Source organism: Felis catus, chromosome B1 (genome assembly GCF_018350175.1).
Source record: "Felis catus isolate Fca126 chromosome B1, F.catus_Fca126_mat1.0, whole genome shotgun sequence".
Classification (NCBI taxonomy): domain Eukaryota; kingdom Metazoa; phylum Chordata; class Mammalia; order Carnivora; family Felidae; genus Felis; species Felis catus.
The window spans coordinates 36,072,081-36,087,428 of NC_058371.1; the positions used below are offsets into that span (position 1 = coordinate 36,072,081).

General features: G+C 50.3%; 1 protein-coding gene across 2 annotated transcripts; it reads left to right on the top strand.

The window, feature by feature from the left end:
• The first annotated feature begins 8,869 nt into the window (after positions 1-8,869).
• On the top strand, positions 8,870-14,122 carry DOK2 (docking protein 2). 2 transcript variants are annotated; one of them, XM_003984731.6, is made up of 5 exons: positions 8,870-9,791; positions 10,768-11,049; positions 11,301-11,388; positions 12,297-12,481; positions 12,981-14,122. In XM_003984731.6, exons 1-5 carry the CDS (start codon positions 9,729-9,731, stop codon positions 13,599-13,601), a joined length of 1,239 nt encoding a protein of 412 aa, XP_003984780.1. In that variant the 5' UTR covers positions 8,870-9,728; the 3' UTR covers positions 13,602-14,122. The 2 variants fall into 2 exon arrangements, with proteins under 2 accessions (XP_003984780.1, XP_019684027.1); XM_019828468.3 differs by lacking the exons at positions 8,870-9,791; positions 11,301-11,388 and having other exon boundaries at positions 10,920-11,049.
• Positions 14,123-15,348: the final 1,226 nt, after the last annotated feature.

A 15,348-nucleotide genomic window follows, 5' to 3' on the forward strand; every position in this document is an offset into this window, starting at 1 on the left:
CCTACCAGTTGTAACAATTCTTCTACGTGACTCCCTAAAGTTACACCAGTTGTCAATATTTAATTACTCAGCCTTAAATTTAAAATAAAATGACTATCTGAGGGGCACCTAGGGGGCTCAGTCAGATTAAGAGTCTGACTTCAGCTCAGGTCATGATCTTGTGGTTTGTGAGTTGAAGCTGTGCGTGGGGCTCTGTGCTGACAGCTCAGAGCCTGGAGCCTGCTTCGGATTCTGTGCCTCCCTCTCTCTTTGCTCCTCCCCCACACATGCTCTGTCTCTGTCTCTATCTCAAAAATAAATAAACATTAAAAAAAAAAATAAAATAAAATGACTATTTGAAAACAGTATCTTGTTATTACATAGTCATAATGCAGAGTTCAGTAAATCATACTTTAAGACTGTGTGTGAGGCCCAGCATAACAATATAATAAATCCAACAAAACCCCAGAACTATTCTTCATTTATACTATCTTATAATAATTATTATATATTTAATATACTTACATACTTGAAAGCATATATATATTATATACTCTTTCCTTTTCCTTCAAGATCCTGAACACCAGCGAGCACTATCAAAGCTAACATCTGATTCTTCTTAGTCTTTTTCATTATCACCCCTGTACACTAAGAGCTGTCTTCTTTTTGCATTAACTAGCTAGTAACTGAAGATACTGAATCCTCATTAATTTCATCTAACATTATTTTTAAAAAAAGGGAAGGGAGCAACTGAAGATAAATACAAATGAGTTCGCTTTTTTTTTTTTTTTTTAACAATTTTCTGTAATCACTGCTTGCATGGCATTAGATAAGATCATCAAAGAAAAAGGAATCCATCACAGTAAGTTGGTTGCTTATAGCTACTCTTCTAAAAAGGCTTGACTATGACATTGACAGAGTTAAAAGACAGATCGAATATTATAATTTCCTCATTTCTAATGTTTTGTGACACTTAAATCTTCCATAAAACACCAATCAGAAGAGATGCTCAGGACTCCAGCCTGAGAATCATATGACACTTGCTTAGTGTCAGTAAAAACAAAAACAATAACAAAAACAACAACAAAAACTACAAAACTGCTCACCCTGGTGGTTCAGAAAAGTACTAGACATAAAATGACTCAACTATTTAGTAGTACATAGGAAACTTTCATATAATCACTGTCTTGAACCTGTAATAGACTCCTTTTTAAACTTCATGTTCCAGGAGTGTTAGGAGAGAAGTACCCCTCAATGAATTTCAGAACTGTCTTTCATCCTTTCATTCCATACCAGGGAAAGAGCATCTTTTTCTTGTGAAAGCTTTCTACTACAATAAAGTATCAGGCTAAAATCTGTGAGTTTCCAACACTAAAACTAATTTAGTGGTCTAACAAAGAAAAGCAAAGTGCCCCATTCTAGAAAGAGAAAAAAAATCTCTCACAAACTTATTCTGTTGCAATAAAGATCACTAATTCAGAGAACACACTACAAGTCTTAAAAGTAAAAGAAAACACTGGCTGGCATACCCCTCTTTGTTTTGAAAAGTTAATAAATTTTATTTAGATAGATTCTTATTCTTGGGTGGATGGGAGAAAAATATCACCTTACTAAAAATAGGGTAGACCCTCCTTTGAGCCAAAAAAAACTAGGAAGATTACTTTGATGCACCTTGACTTTACTCTTGTGAGAAATGCCAGCCTTTCCGGTTCAAGATGTGGGCCAGATCATATTAAGAGATCCTTCTTACAGGAGACAGACCAGATGTATATTCATAAAAGTAAACTGACTTCCTTTGCTTTCCAAAGGAAACATCCAAAGCATCATTCAGACAGGCTATCCATTCAAACCATGTTTTGGAATGTTCTGGACACTATTTCATCCCCCAGAAGATAAGAACACTAGACTCAAAGTCAAATGCCTTTGGTCAACTTAACTTTAAGTAAATCTCATATCAGTTCTATAGTTTGGTTTGCCTTTATTTAACAAGATAAATACTTCTTACCTACCTACTCTTTTAGGATGGAAAAAAATTTTTTTTAAAAAATCACATAAAATTCTTATTGTTTCTTAGCAATGGTTGCTATAAAATTCAAGATGCTACACTATTACTACCATTATCACCTTGCATCAAGTTTTACTGCTATTTCTGAATTAGGTCATGACACTGGCTTTAAAACACAAATCTTGTGGTCCTCCATCTGTGGTTGCAATTTTTAATAATTCTGTCCTGATAACTTGCCCCTCATAGACCAAAGACCTACTCCACTGATCCCTGGACTTGAAAATTAGTGCCTTCTCTAATTAAACAGACAGATATCACACCACTCTAGCTTCTTGTAGACATTATATCAGGAATAAGATCATTCTTTGTACTTGAGAAATGATACTTTATAGTATGCAAAACAGGGCGACACTTCTTATGCTCTCTATACTTCCCACAACACAAAATCTGTGCAGTTACCTAGAAAATCTGAAGGCTTCTGACAACAGACTTATATTAATAACTGTCATAAAAATATCAGATCTAGAGCATAGAGAGGAAAAACTTTATCGAGTTTGCAAGAAATAACCCTGCCCTCCTCCAGCTACTATTAGGTTTGGTGTGGGCTGTCCTTTCCTAGGGCCTGTGCCCTGTCTTTGAAGAAAAGTGGCTTGGGCCCAAAGCAAGCCCGGGCCAGCTCTTGAGCCTGATCAAGACCCTCCACAGCAAAGTCTGCACCCAACATTACATCTCTCATTTCAGACACACCCCCCTCCACCCCGCGTTTCATAGGAGGTGTGGGCACTCAACTCCTTCACTATGGATAGGGGGACAGGAGGGCGGGCGGGCCCAGGCCTGAGCACCCATTTTGGAGGACCGGGGCGCTCGGTCCCATAGGCTGTACGATTAGGAGTGTGGGAGCGATGGGCGTATCCGTGAGAGGGGGAAGAAGGTCGGGGGGGGGGTCTCTTATATTCGGGGGCGTGAAGAGGAAGGCGGCGGGAAATACTCGGGAGAGCCAGGTTTGTCAATGTGAGGTTTTCTTTTTGTTATTTGTTTAGGGCTGGCGGATGTAATGGGGAAGACCCCTCAGGCCACAGCCGACAAGGGGGTCTCCCTCCCTTCCCCGTCTTGGGGGGCAAGAGGACTTGAGGAAGGCCTCCTCCCAGCGGGAAGACAGTGACTGATAAGCGATGTAAGCTGTGCGCGCCGGGGCACGGATTCCTGCACCTCCAGCCCCGCGCGAGAGGCGTGGGACCGGGTGGGAGGGGATGGAGGAGGCCCCCGGCCCAGGAGGCGGGAAAGGCCCCGGAGCTCCGGGACGGGCGGCGGCTCCGGAACCCCGAGTGGCGGTGGCGCGGGCCTGGCGAGCCCCGAGCCGGCTCGAGCCCTTTGGGCCGCGTGCACCCCCCACTCCCCACTCTCCGCGGCCGCCGCCTCCCCCCCGCGGCTCCTCTCACCTGCACATGATCCGCCATTTTGCTCCATTCATGCTCCTCTCCGGCCCCCCCTCCCCCCCAGCGCGCACCTCGGCCGGGGCCGCTGCCGCCGCCGCCGCCGTCGCCGCTGCGCCTGCGCGCTGGGGGCTCGTCGCGCTACGCTCGCGGCGTAGTGCTGCTCGGCTGCGCAGGCCCCGGCGGCCGGGGCCGCGGTTGGAGAATGCGCAGCGCCGTTGGGACGGCGTAAAGGCGCGGGCAACGTCAGCGGCCCGGAGACGCTGGGGGTGGGAAGAAGGAGCGGGCTGGGGGAGCGCGAAGGGAGGGGGAGCCGGGGGAACAAAGCTTTGTTTACATGGTTTTTAAAGGGGCCGCGCTTGCTCCGGCGGGTGGGCGGGCGGTCGGGCGCTGGAGCAGGAGGTGGGGGTGCCTGCTGCTTGGCGGCTTGGTGAGGGCTCCAGGAGGGGGGCTGGGACCAGTCCCCGCCCAGAACCTACCACCTGGTGGAGTCCTCTCATCTCCAGTGTTCTTTTGATTTGCCCCTGGACGCCCCCATCCCCCGCCACCGCGCAGCTGCTCTGACAACACGCCCTGGAGGGGTCTTCCGTGCTCCCACAGCCGGTATCCCCCCACTTAGGGTGTCTACATTATTCTTTACTTTCCAGTGAACTGCCAAACTCGACCGAATTTATGTCTGTGTCTTTCTAGCTTTCTGCTCCAGTGGGCGAGGGACATTGCTCTCTGATCCTGGGTTACCAGCAACTCAAATAGTGACCTCCTTGTTTTCTTGTCTGTCCTTTTCTCCTCCGTAAACATTCATGGAGATAACCGCCAAATGGTGGTGACAATGGAAACGTGCAGAAGGCACAGTTCCAATCTTCACAAATAGATTATTATGTTAACCGGTACTCTAGGCTGCCTCCTGAGAGGGGTCAGATGCTGGGAAAGGTGGAGGTGGTGGGGAGAGATAAAGGGGCTTTAGGACCCGAGGGCTCAGTCTGACTGAGATAGCCATCTCCTTGGGTCAGATCAGGTCATTCTCTGCCTGCTGAGGCCAATTTCATTCTTTTCCACAAGGAATTATCAGTGTTAGATAATGCTAGTTTCTGTTTTCCATTGGAGTTCACTCTGGCTTCCAGTCAAGGCCCCCAGATTAGATTTTCACTGGATTCTGAGAGTACTGGTTGTTTGGAGTTTATATTGACTGGGAGCTAACACCTGAAATCAGAATGAAAATGGTAGTGAATTACTTTCTGTCGTGGATAGAGTAGACTGGTGCTCACCATTTCAACCTGGGTCCTCCTGGTGTATCCTGGTTTGCAGAGGTAGGACACCTAAAAACTACATTACCCAGACTTCCTTGCAGCCAGAGTTCTGTATGCAAGACTGCCTCTGCCAATTAGATTCACTGGGAGAAGATTTTGGAGGCAGAAGTGAGGCAGAAGCTTTTGACTGTTGCTTCTGGCAAGCCTAACCCCTGGAATGTTTTGTGTTGTGCTGTGTTCCAGTGTCCAATCATAAGCCTCCTGAATGTACTGAACAGGGATGGTGAGTCAGGGGCTTCCTGACCTTGGCATAGCAGCTGCAGTGGTATATTCTTGGAGTCACAATTGTGGGGGCAGTCTTCCAAGTCCTTACTTGCCTGATTGGGTGGGAGTAACAGCTTTCTGTGGGCCAGGCCCCCATCCACTCCCCCACCAGTCCTCCTTCCCACACTTAGTTCTCCCTCTCTCCTCCTTTTGTCAATAAATGGTACCACCCTTTACCCAGTTGCTCAGCTAAAAACCCAGGAATTATCTTGATTCCTAGCGTCTCAACAGTCCCCCACATCCAATCCACTTGCAAGTCCCATTTAATCTACATTTAACACATGCCCAAATCTGGCCACTTCTTTTCATCTCTACTGCTAACACTCCAGTCCAAGCTACATCACATTTTTCTTGAGGTCCGGTAATAGATTCCGAACTAGTTTCCTTGCTTCCTGTCTTGCCCTGTGATAGCCTATTTTCCATACAGTGGCAGAATTTTATTTTATTTTATTTTTTAATGTTCATTTATTTTTGAGACAGAAGAGAGCGCGCGCGAGAGCGAGTGAGCGAGAGAATGTGAGCAGGGGAGGGGCAGAGAGATGGAGACACAGAATCCAAAGCAGGCTCCAGGCTTTGAGCTGTCAGCACAGAACCTGACATGGGGCTCGAACCCACGAATAGTGAGATCATGACCTGAGCTGAAGTCCAACGCTTAACTGACTGAGCCACCCAGGTGCCCCATGCAGAACATTATTTTAAAATAATAAATTAGGGGTACCTGGGTGGCTCAGTGGGTTAAGCATCTGACTTTGGCTCGGGTCATGATCTCACCATTTGTAAGTTCAAGCCCTGCATTGCACTCTGTGCTGACAGCTCAGAGCCTGGAGCTTGCTTCAGATTCTGTCTTCTCTCTCTGCCCCTCCCCCACTCATGCGCGCGCGCGCGCGCGCTCTCTCAAAAATAAATAAACATTAAAAAAAGTTTAAAATAAAAATAAAATAATACATTTAGATCATTATTCCCATGCTTAAAAATCCTCAAGTAGTCTCCGTTGCATTTAGACTGCATTCCAAATCTTTGCTGTGGCCCAAGAAGCCGCATGATCTGATCTTATCTCTACCATGTTCCTTCTTGTTAACAATGCTCTGGTCATTCTGGCCTTCTTGAGGCTCCTCACATTTAGGGTGTTCCTGTCTCAGGGCCTTTGCATTTGATGTAACTTCTGCCTGGAATATTTTTCCAAATCTTTTAGGTGGCTAGTTCCCTGCTTTCATTGACTTCTTAGTTCTGTTGTTATCTCCTCAGAGAGGCTTTTCTTGCTACTCCACTGAAAGTTGTCCTCTGCCCCGATCCCTGTCATACTTGTAGCATTGATCACTCTTCAAAGCTATTTACTTGCATACTATTTTCACCGTCAGGGTCTCCAATTAGAAAGTAACCACAATGGGTGTGCCTGGGTGGCTCAGTCAGTTGAGCATCCAACTTTTGATTTTGGCTCAGGTCATGATCCCAGGGCTGTGAGATCGAGCCCCTCAGCATGGAACCTGCTTAAGATTCTTTCTCACAAGCATCCACTTGTGTGCGCTTTCTCTCTCTAAACAAACAAACAAACAAACAAACAAAACATGAAACAGGGATTCTGTCTTGTTTATGCTGTGTCCCTAGTATCTCTCTGTACATAATAGATGCTCAATAAATAATCTGAGTTAATTTATTTATGTCTGTCTCATTCTGTGGTGTGTGTGGGTTCATATCAGAACACACAGCATTTGAAATGTTATGTCAATGTTAAGTAACATGATTGTATTCTATTATAAGCCCTTCTCAGAGAGTTTCCAGCATTGGGTCTCTCTTTACTTGTACCGGGAGAAGTGAAATCCTACTTAATGGAGAAAAGGAAGGACTAGGAACAAAACTTGAGAGACTGGTCTTGTGCTCCCTTCTCCACACTCAGGAACCACAGGGGTCAGATCTTTCATAACCCCAGGTCACTTATTTCTTTCCTCAGTTCTCCATGCCTCTCAGGCTTGTGCCAGCTCCATGCCCATTCATTGTACACTACTTCTTTCCTGCTGTGTGCCCAGCACTACCCCTGGGGTAGCTGCCCCACCTGTCCATTGCTTGGGACTCATCTAATCTGCAAGCCTGCCCAAGGAATCATACACAGTCTCTGCTTCTTCCTTCCTCTTTTTTTTTTTTTTTTGCCCCCAAAGACAAGCTCCCAAGCCCTTTTGTGTTAAGGATTTAGTTGCTAATCACTGGTGGGAATGATAACCAAAAGTGGCAAAGTTCTTGGAACTGTGTTCTCTGACCTGCATGGTTCCTAACCCCTGTTCCCAGTGTAAAGGAAAGGATTCCCTGGCTTATATTGAGACACAGGTGAGGTGTGGTGTCCCTTCATTTCCAATAAAAGCAAAGAGGAGCCAAGGAGCATTCCAAACCCCACTTGTGCCTCAGCATAAACCACTGGGACTCTCCCCCTTATGGTGGTTTCTCTTCCCATCATTGGTGCCTGGTAACCTAAGGGCCTCTAATTTTCTGCCCCTCTGCTGTGTCTGGAGCTATGTCTTCTGGGTCTCTGCTCACAGCGTTCGCCTGTGGCCAGCAGAAAGTAATGGGGTTCATACTTCCACTGCAGGGACCCCACAAGTCCACCAGGAAAAGTGGAAGGCCCTTAAAGTGTGTCACTCATAGTACACTCCTGCGGTTCCAGCTGTTCCATCCACTGCAGACAACAGCCATAGAATTTTTGCATCTACCAGAGGCAAGGGATGGCATGTGGTTGTCTGGAATACCTGGGGCTCAGGCCTCCAGGTTTAAAAAGCTTTCAAGTAATCTGGTAAGCTCGGGTGCCCCCCTGTGGTTCTGAGTAGAATGTGTCCAATTTGCCTTAGGGAAAGCTGATCAGAGTAAGGCAGGGGAAGGATATCCTGTTAGCCTGTTTCTCAAACTGAGATCTGGCCCACCCGCCAGCTGTATCAGCATCTCTGGTCTCACTCCAGACTTGCTGTATCAGAATCTGCACTTTTAACAGGATCTGCACATTAATGTTGGAAAGGCATGGCTCTGGCAGCCTCCAGGATGGCCCTGAACACTCTCCTTTTCTCATCTCATAAGGAGATGCTGATGGCCAAAGACCAAATGGCTCCTAGGAAACACTGCCTTTCCTTAGGGACTGGAGAGATGGAGTAGACCCTGCCCCATTTCCATACTCCTAACCACTTCCCAAAGAGCTTTTCATACACCAGCATCCTTGGTTTTCCCTTGGTCTCTGGATCAACCTGTTCAAATCCAGGCAACAGGGCTGAGTGCCGTGAGCTTTACGTGACTCAGCCCTCTCCTCCCAGAGCTCATAACATTCATCTTTCAAAGCTGTTTTGGAAAAGTGCACGGCATTTACAGCAGATGGCCTAAGCAGTGCATTGCTCTGTTCTCCTTCCCAAGGCAAACAAACCCCTGTGGTAGAGAAAATGTCCCAATTATATAAGCACCCATTATGGGGTTACCCCAAGAGTGCTGGTCTAATTCTCTGGTTCCCCAACATTTCTGCACCATGCCCCCATCAGATTGCTTCTCTAAACCATCTGGTTCTAAGTTAAATATTCTCTGGGAACCTTAGATTTCCCCAAAGCAGTGTATCTTCTTGCATGGAGTCTGGATTCCATTTAGGTGCCAGCAATAAAAAGACCATCAGAATAAAAATCAGGAGCCCTGGTACTTTCTCCTGTCCCCACCAGTCCTGTGACTTCAGAAGAGTCTCAAACAGGTGGGTTCATACCTGTATTCCCTTTTCCAGGGGTAGATATTATGGCTGGTGACCATTGTATGCCTGGAAGCTTTAGTAACTAAGGAGCATTTTTGTTTTGGCAACTATAAAGCTTTTTTTTTTTTTTTTTAATATAAGAGATTGCTATTGTAACTTAAAAACACAATCAGATAATCTCCAGATGAAACTCTAGTGCCTTTATAATGCTCACAAAGGCTGGAAAGAAGGTGAACTCCAACCAGTTGGATGGGCTCTGGGAACATAGCATGCTTCAGGGTGGGGATGTTCATGTTTCTAGACTCCCAAGAAGGTGTTGTAAGTGTGTGGTGTTGACTGGGGCAGGGAGTGCTCCCCTCAGAGTGAAACACAGTTGCAGCTGTGTGTGAAAGTAGTGAGATCTGTCTGATGTGTCCTGTGTGCTGGGTGGGTGTATGTGTGGCTAAGCTCTTTCTTACTGAGCTGAGAGACCTGGGTTCCGGTTGGTGGCCTTGAACACCTTCCTCAGATCTTCCTGAGCCTCCATCCAGTCATTTTTAAATTAGGGACTTAGCCTGGTTGATTTCTAAGTTCTCTTCCAGCTATGTCATGCTGAACATCCAGCTTGTGTGTGAGGGCCTTTTGCTACTGGTTTTACTGTTGAACTTGGTTCTGGGTCTCTTTGTTGCTATAGGTCAGCCCTTCCTTGTTTGGTTTGACTCCCTGGCCAGCTTCTGTACCTGAGTTGTTGCTGGCTGAAAAGCTGGAAATTGGCTTTTTGGAAATTATCTTACTCAATGAAAATGCAGGAAGCTTGTGCATGAAACTCACTCGGCAAACACACACACACACACACACACACACACACACACACACACACAGCAAGAAACCACAGGGCCTATTGGTTTGGGTTTGTCATCATCAAGCAGACAAGAACATTGCAGAAAACTCTAGGCAGAGAGGAAATGAACTAGGGGGAACCCACGGCAGGGAGGAGGGAAAGAGGGCGGGCGTGGAAGGAGAGAACTGAAGTGCTGGGGCACCGTCATGGTGAGAGGATGGAAGAAGTGGCAGTGAAGCAGGGCCCCCTGTATCTTCTGCAGCAGCAGACTTTTGGAAAGGTAAGGGCAAGGCTGGGCTGGGACTGGGTAGAGGGGCTGGGGGGGTTGCTGCTAGAAATTCCCGAGGATGAGAGGGAGGCCCTGAACGTTCCAAAACCTGTATGGGAAGGTGGGGACTGTGCCACTCCCCACGTTAGACCCTTAGCAGCCACTGGCTTCCCCAAACAGGCCCCAAGCTGAGTTCTTTGCAAATGGCTGTTCGCCAGTGGGGAGGAGGGTACATGAGGGCTCTGACTCCATTTCTTGCCTCTGAGGCTCTGTGGTAACACGGGGATGCTTTGGGAGGGAATGGAGGGCAAGGTGGGGGGATAATTTGACATTGCTGTGGAAGTTCCTTCTCCCTTTCCTGCCCCAGTGGGATGAGTTTGGCTGGTGTCAAGCTTGAGCCGGGGTCTCTGTGGCCAGCCTCCTTTTCCTTCCTTGGCCTCCTCGAATGAGGAAGTCCTCTGTCCCTCGGCTGACCTGCACAAGGGCTTCTCTGTCTCTCTCATGACCCAACCTGTCAAGGGGTGAAGCAGGAAGGTTCCATAGGGTTGACTGAAGTTCCTGGCACAGGGTTTTCTGTGGGGCCTCACACAGAGAGAATGAGGAGCTCTGGTCTCGGCCCTCATGCCACCCTCTCATCTCTCCTCTGGGCTTCAGGGACTCACAGGCATTTTGCCTCTCCACTCGGATCTTGGTTGGGCCTGCCTTGCAGTCTGTCCCCACGGGGCTCCCTCTGCCTCTGCTTTTCCACTTGCTGTCACTGCAGGCCTCTTTCTCGGCCGTGTGGGGCGGGTCTCCAATGCTTGCTAATTCCTAAGGCTCCTGTTATCCCCTCTGACTCCTTGGATCTATTGTGATCTTCACCTCTCTCTCTGACCCGAGTGCTGCCCCACGCCCTCTCCCTTGGTTCCTCGTCTCCCCATTGATCACCATCTCTCCATCTCTGGGTGGCTCCCTCCCCGCACCTCACCTGCCATGCGTCTGGGTTCAGAAATGGCGCCGGTTTGGGGCTATGCTGTATGGAGAGTCAGGCTGCGCCTTGGCCCGGTTGGAGCTCCAGGAGGGCCCTGAGAAGCCACGCCGGGGAGAGGCCGCCAGGAGGGTGATCCGCCTCAGTGACTGCCTACGGGTGGCTGAGGCCGGCGGGGAGGCCAGCAGCCCCCGGGACACCAGCGCCTTCTTCCTGGAGACCAAGGAACGCCTGTACCTGCTGGCAGCCCCCGCTGCAGAGCGCAGTGACTGGATGCAGGCCATCTGCCTCTTGGCCTTCCCTGTGAGTCATCCAGTGATGCAGAAAAGGCAGGGGCATGCAGGTGGGAGTGGGGGCACTCGGTACTTGCTGTGGGCAGGTGTTCTAAGAGCCAAGGTCAGGATGTTGGGGGTGGTTCCTGGCGGGGCGGGGGGGGGGGGCCCAATCCAGAATGCAGACAGGGACAGCAGGCTGAGTGTGCTCTGGAGGAAGTCCTGGGCCACAGGTGGGGCTTGGCATTGGTGACAGTGGTGAGACCTTGGCCTCCTCCTCAGGGCCAGAGGAAGGAGCTGCTGGGGCCGACGAGGAAGGGCAGCTGGCCCTGCATGGAGGAGAATGAACTGTACAGCAGCACGACTGCAGGTGAGGGGCTGCCTCCCCTCCTGGGGCGCCCTCCCCAGGGTGTGGTGGGGAGGAGCTGTGGGCCGGCGGCTGGCCGCCTCTGAGTCTTCCTGCCCTGTGGTTGCCACCAACCCCGGCCAGTCCTCTTATCGGCTTCTCTGCATCGTTTCCGGGAGTGGCCTGAGGTGGGGGAGCCTGGACTGCCTCCAGCGTCAGGCCTCCCCCACCCCCTCCCCATCCCCCTGTGGCTCATTCCCTCTTGCCCAGGCCCTGATGGTGGGAGAGGGCAAGGCTGGGGGATCCAGTGAAGGTGCTGCTTTTGAACTCTCTGTCCTGGGGACCTGAGAGAGTGTCTGAGAAGGTTTTAGTTTAATGGATTTAAAGTATCCTGTGGCAGTGGAACTTTCTGCTGATGAAGCAGTCCCTTTTTGTGATGTGTCTAGCCCACTGACTTGGGCGTGTGCGGGGAGCAGATGGGCACAGGGTGACATTCAAGCTCCACCTCACAGAGGGCACTGGATGGCGTCAGCAGTGGGTGGGTTGGCTGCAAGCTGGGAGGGTAAGGTCGGCTGCACCTGCAGCTGTGATAGCAGGACTTGGGGAGGAGGCTGGGTAAGGGCAGGAGATTAGATGGGGAAGACAAGGCTGTGACTCTGGCAACAGGGACAGGAAGGATGTGGGCACAAGGTCGGGGTGCATGTGGCCAGGGCACGATGCTGACTAGGGTAGGAGGTGGAGGTACCTGCATTTTGGGGAATATGACCTGTCACAGGGCAGCTCAGCCTCCAAGATGCAGGCTGCAGGGTCAGGAGGCACGTGGATAATGTGTTTTCTGGAGGCTTCTGGCATGCTTATTTAGAGCAGAGTTGAGGCAGGCCATCTGTTTCCCATGAACTGCCTGATCCACCTCCCCTCTCTGCCCCCCACAGCGGCCCCCCGCAAGGAGTTCTCTGTGACCATGAGACCCACAGAAGCCAGCGAGAGGTGCCGGCTCCGGGGATCCTATACCCTGCGGGCTGGAGAGAGTGCACTGGAGCTGTGGGGTGGCCCTGAGCTGGGCACCAAGTTGTATGAGTGGCCTTACAGGTTCCTGAGGCGCTTTGGGCGGGACAAGGTGAGCAGGGGCTGCCTGTGAGAGAGGAGATTGTCAGGGAGAGGACAAAGGGGCCCTCGAAGGAAGAGAGCATGGGAGGAGGAAGGGAAGACAGATAAAAACCAGCAGAAGAAAACAGCCAGTGGAGAGAGAGCCAGGGGAAGGAGAGGGAAGGGGGAGTGGGTGGGGACTAGAAGAACCAGAGAACAGGAAGAGGTAGGGAGGTCAGAGGAGTAAACAGGGGCTGGTGTTATTGAGAATGAATATATACCAACCTCCACACTTGAATGGATGGCAGGGAGAAGGAAGGGGCAGGAGAGAGGGCTTTGCTTGTTAAGGAAAAAACCCAGAGGGATGGTTCACCCCCCTCTGGGTTTTTTCCTTAACAACTTGGGGAGAAGCTCTCATGGTTCTTGTGGAAGGAAGTCGGAAGTGACAGGTTTGTGGTTGGGAGCTGGGTCTGGGAGAAGGGACTCTACTGTGTGGACTGGCCAATAATCTCCCTTTCCCTTCCACCCAGGTAACCTTTTCCTTTGAGGCAGGCCGGCGTTGTGTCTCTGGAGAGGGCAATTTTGAGTTTGAAACTCGGCAAGGCAATGAGATCTTCTTGGCTCTGGAAGAGGCCATCTCTGCCCAGAAGAACAGTGCCCCTCCTGGGCCCCAAACCCAGCCAGCCACAGTCCCTGCGGTGCTGCCCCGGCCAGAAAGCCCCTACTCCCGGCCCCACGACTCACTGCCACCTCCGTCACCGACCACTCCAGTCCCCACCACCCGGCCGCGGGGCCCAGAGGGGGAATATGCGGTGCCCTTCGATGCAGTAGCTCGTAACCTGGGGAAAAGCTTCAGGGGTATCCTGGCGGTTCCTCCCCAGTCCCCAGTGGACCCTCTGTATGACAGCATTGAGGAGCACCCGGCCCCACAGCACGACCACATATACGATGAGCCCGAGGGAGTGGCTGCCCTATCCCTGTATGACAGCCCACAGGAGCCCCAGGGTGAAGCCTGGAGGAGGCAGGCCTCAGCTCACAGGGACACCAGCAGCCTCCAGCACGTCTACCCAGCAGGGCAGGACTTTTCTGCGTCTGGCTGGCCACAGGGAACAGAGTATGACAATGTTGTACTTAAGAAAGGCGCTAAGTGATGGGGGGCAGAGGAGATGTTGACCTTATCGAATGCCGGTGCTGAAACTATCCTGTGCTCGCTGGGGCACCAGTCAGAGGCCAGTGTGAAGGAGTGGGAGGACGACCACAGGCCTCCCTTCTAGTTTCTTCAGGTTACTTCTCCTGGCCACTGCACTCCAGGAACTTCCCTCTGCTCCTTCCGGAACACTTGCCTTGGCCTGCCCTAGTCTGGTCTGAGGAATTGTCCCTCCCAGGGCCTGCTGTGTGAGTCATCCTCCCAAAGCAGGAAGGGGGCCCTAAAGAGACACACCCTCCTCCTACCCCTTTTCCACTTCCTCTTCTGTCTTTCCTAAAGGAAGCTTGGGCATTTAGGGCAGAGGACAAAAGGATGTCAGCAAATTGCCCTGGTTTCTTGCCTTATACAGGCATCTTCCCTGCTGATGTCCCTTCAGGGGACCACCCCGGCTCCAGGCACTGGGACGATGGCTGCAGCTTTATGTAGGTTTTAGGCTTCTCTGTGGCATTAAACACATCTGGAATATTTCTGTGTGGCATAAGTGCTGTGGGATGGGGTTGGGAGAGCCACAGCCCTCTTGGGGACATATGCTTCAGTTGACCACCATGGACACCTTCTGTCCTAGCAGCAAGATCTTCTCTGGGCCTAAGCTGGGTCCCAAGCATCTGTCCACAGAGTGTGTGTGTGTGTGTGGGGGGGGGTGGTCTGTGAAAGTCAGGGCACTTTGAGAAAGAGGTTCAAGCGTCTCTAACCCTTTGCCAGCTTCGAGTCAACACCAGGAAAGTAGTGGGGAAGCAGAATGTATGTGTGAAGAGCTGGACTGGAGGATGGGAAGAGTAGGCACTTACTGAACCTCTTATGCACTACAAGTGGGACTAACCAGCTGTGTGGCCTTGGATTGATCCCTTGCCTTCCTAAGACTTGCCTTCTTTGTTCACCATGTAGCATTCTGAGAAGGCTTCCTGCTCTGTAATTTTCCATAGACCCTCTGTATCAGGTCTATCACTTCTCTACAGGTCAGCTTCTATGCCCTGTGCCCTCACCCCCCCCCCCCATCAACACCTGCTTTTGGCCCATGTCTATATCATGTCATGTCATGTCAATACATTTCTGCTACCAGCCAGTTCAGCCAATGTTATAGAGCATTGCAAGGCTCTAGACTGCCCTGGCCTCAGGATGCCGATATCTCAGAGCAGGCTGAGACAAAAGCACAGATGTCTGTTACAAGACATTGCATTACATTAGTGCTGCAAGAGGTGAATCAGGGTCCTGGGGGCCAGAGAGGACAGCTGTTCACTGGAGACATCTAAAGAAAGATTTCATCTGGAATGTGGATCTTCAAAGGTGGAATTTGATGAAGATTAAGGAGTGTGTGTAGAGCATCGTGGGTAGATCAATGGGCATGAGTGAAAGTGTGGGGGAAGGTATGGATGTGCTCAGAAAAGAGTTCCACATTCAGAGTATAGGGAACATGTGGTCATCTAGCTGGGAGGGCAGGTTCCAACCATGTTGTGTGTGTGTGTGTGTGTGTGTGGGGGGTGACAGAGGGAGGGGGAACGACAAGACTTTTGAGCAGAGAGTCCCATAAGAGCTGTGCATTAGGGCAATAACCCTACCAGCCCTGTGGGAAATGGATTGGGGATAGGATGGTTTGGGGCTGAGTTGGAAGGAGAAATTCAGAAAAGATTGGATTCAAAAGATGTTGAGGTAGGGCCTACAGACTTTGGAGTCATATTCGGTATGGAACTCAG

What these genes read in the sequence shown, in the direction of transcription:
- DOK2 (XM_003984731.6), top strand. Translation starts at nt 9,729, where the DNA reads ATGGAAGAAGTGGCAGTGAAGCAGGGCCCCCTGTATCTTCTGCAGCAG. An exon ending in AGCAGCAGACTTTTGGAAAG is followed by an intron (nt 9,792 to 10,767) that starts GTAAGGGCAAGG and finishes GTCTGGGTTCAG; the next exon opens with AAATGGCGCCGGTTTGGGGC. An exon ending in GGCGCTTTGGGCGGGACAAG is followed by an intron (nt 12,482 to 12,980) that starts GTGAGCAGGGGC and finishes CCTTCCACCCAG; the next exon opens with GTAACCTTTTCCTTTGAGGC.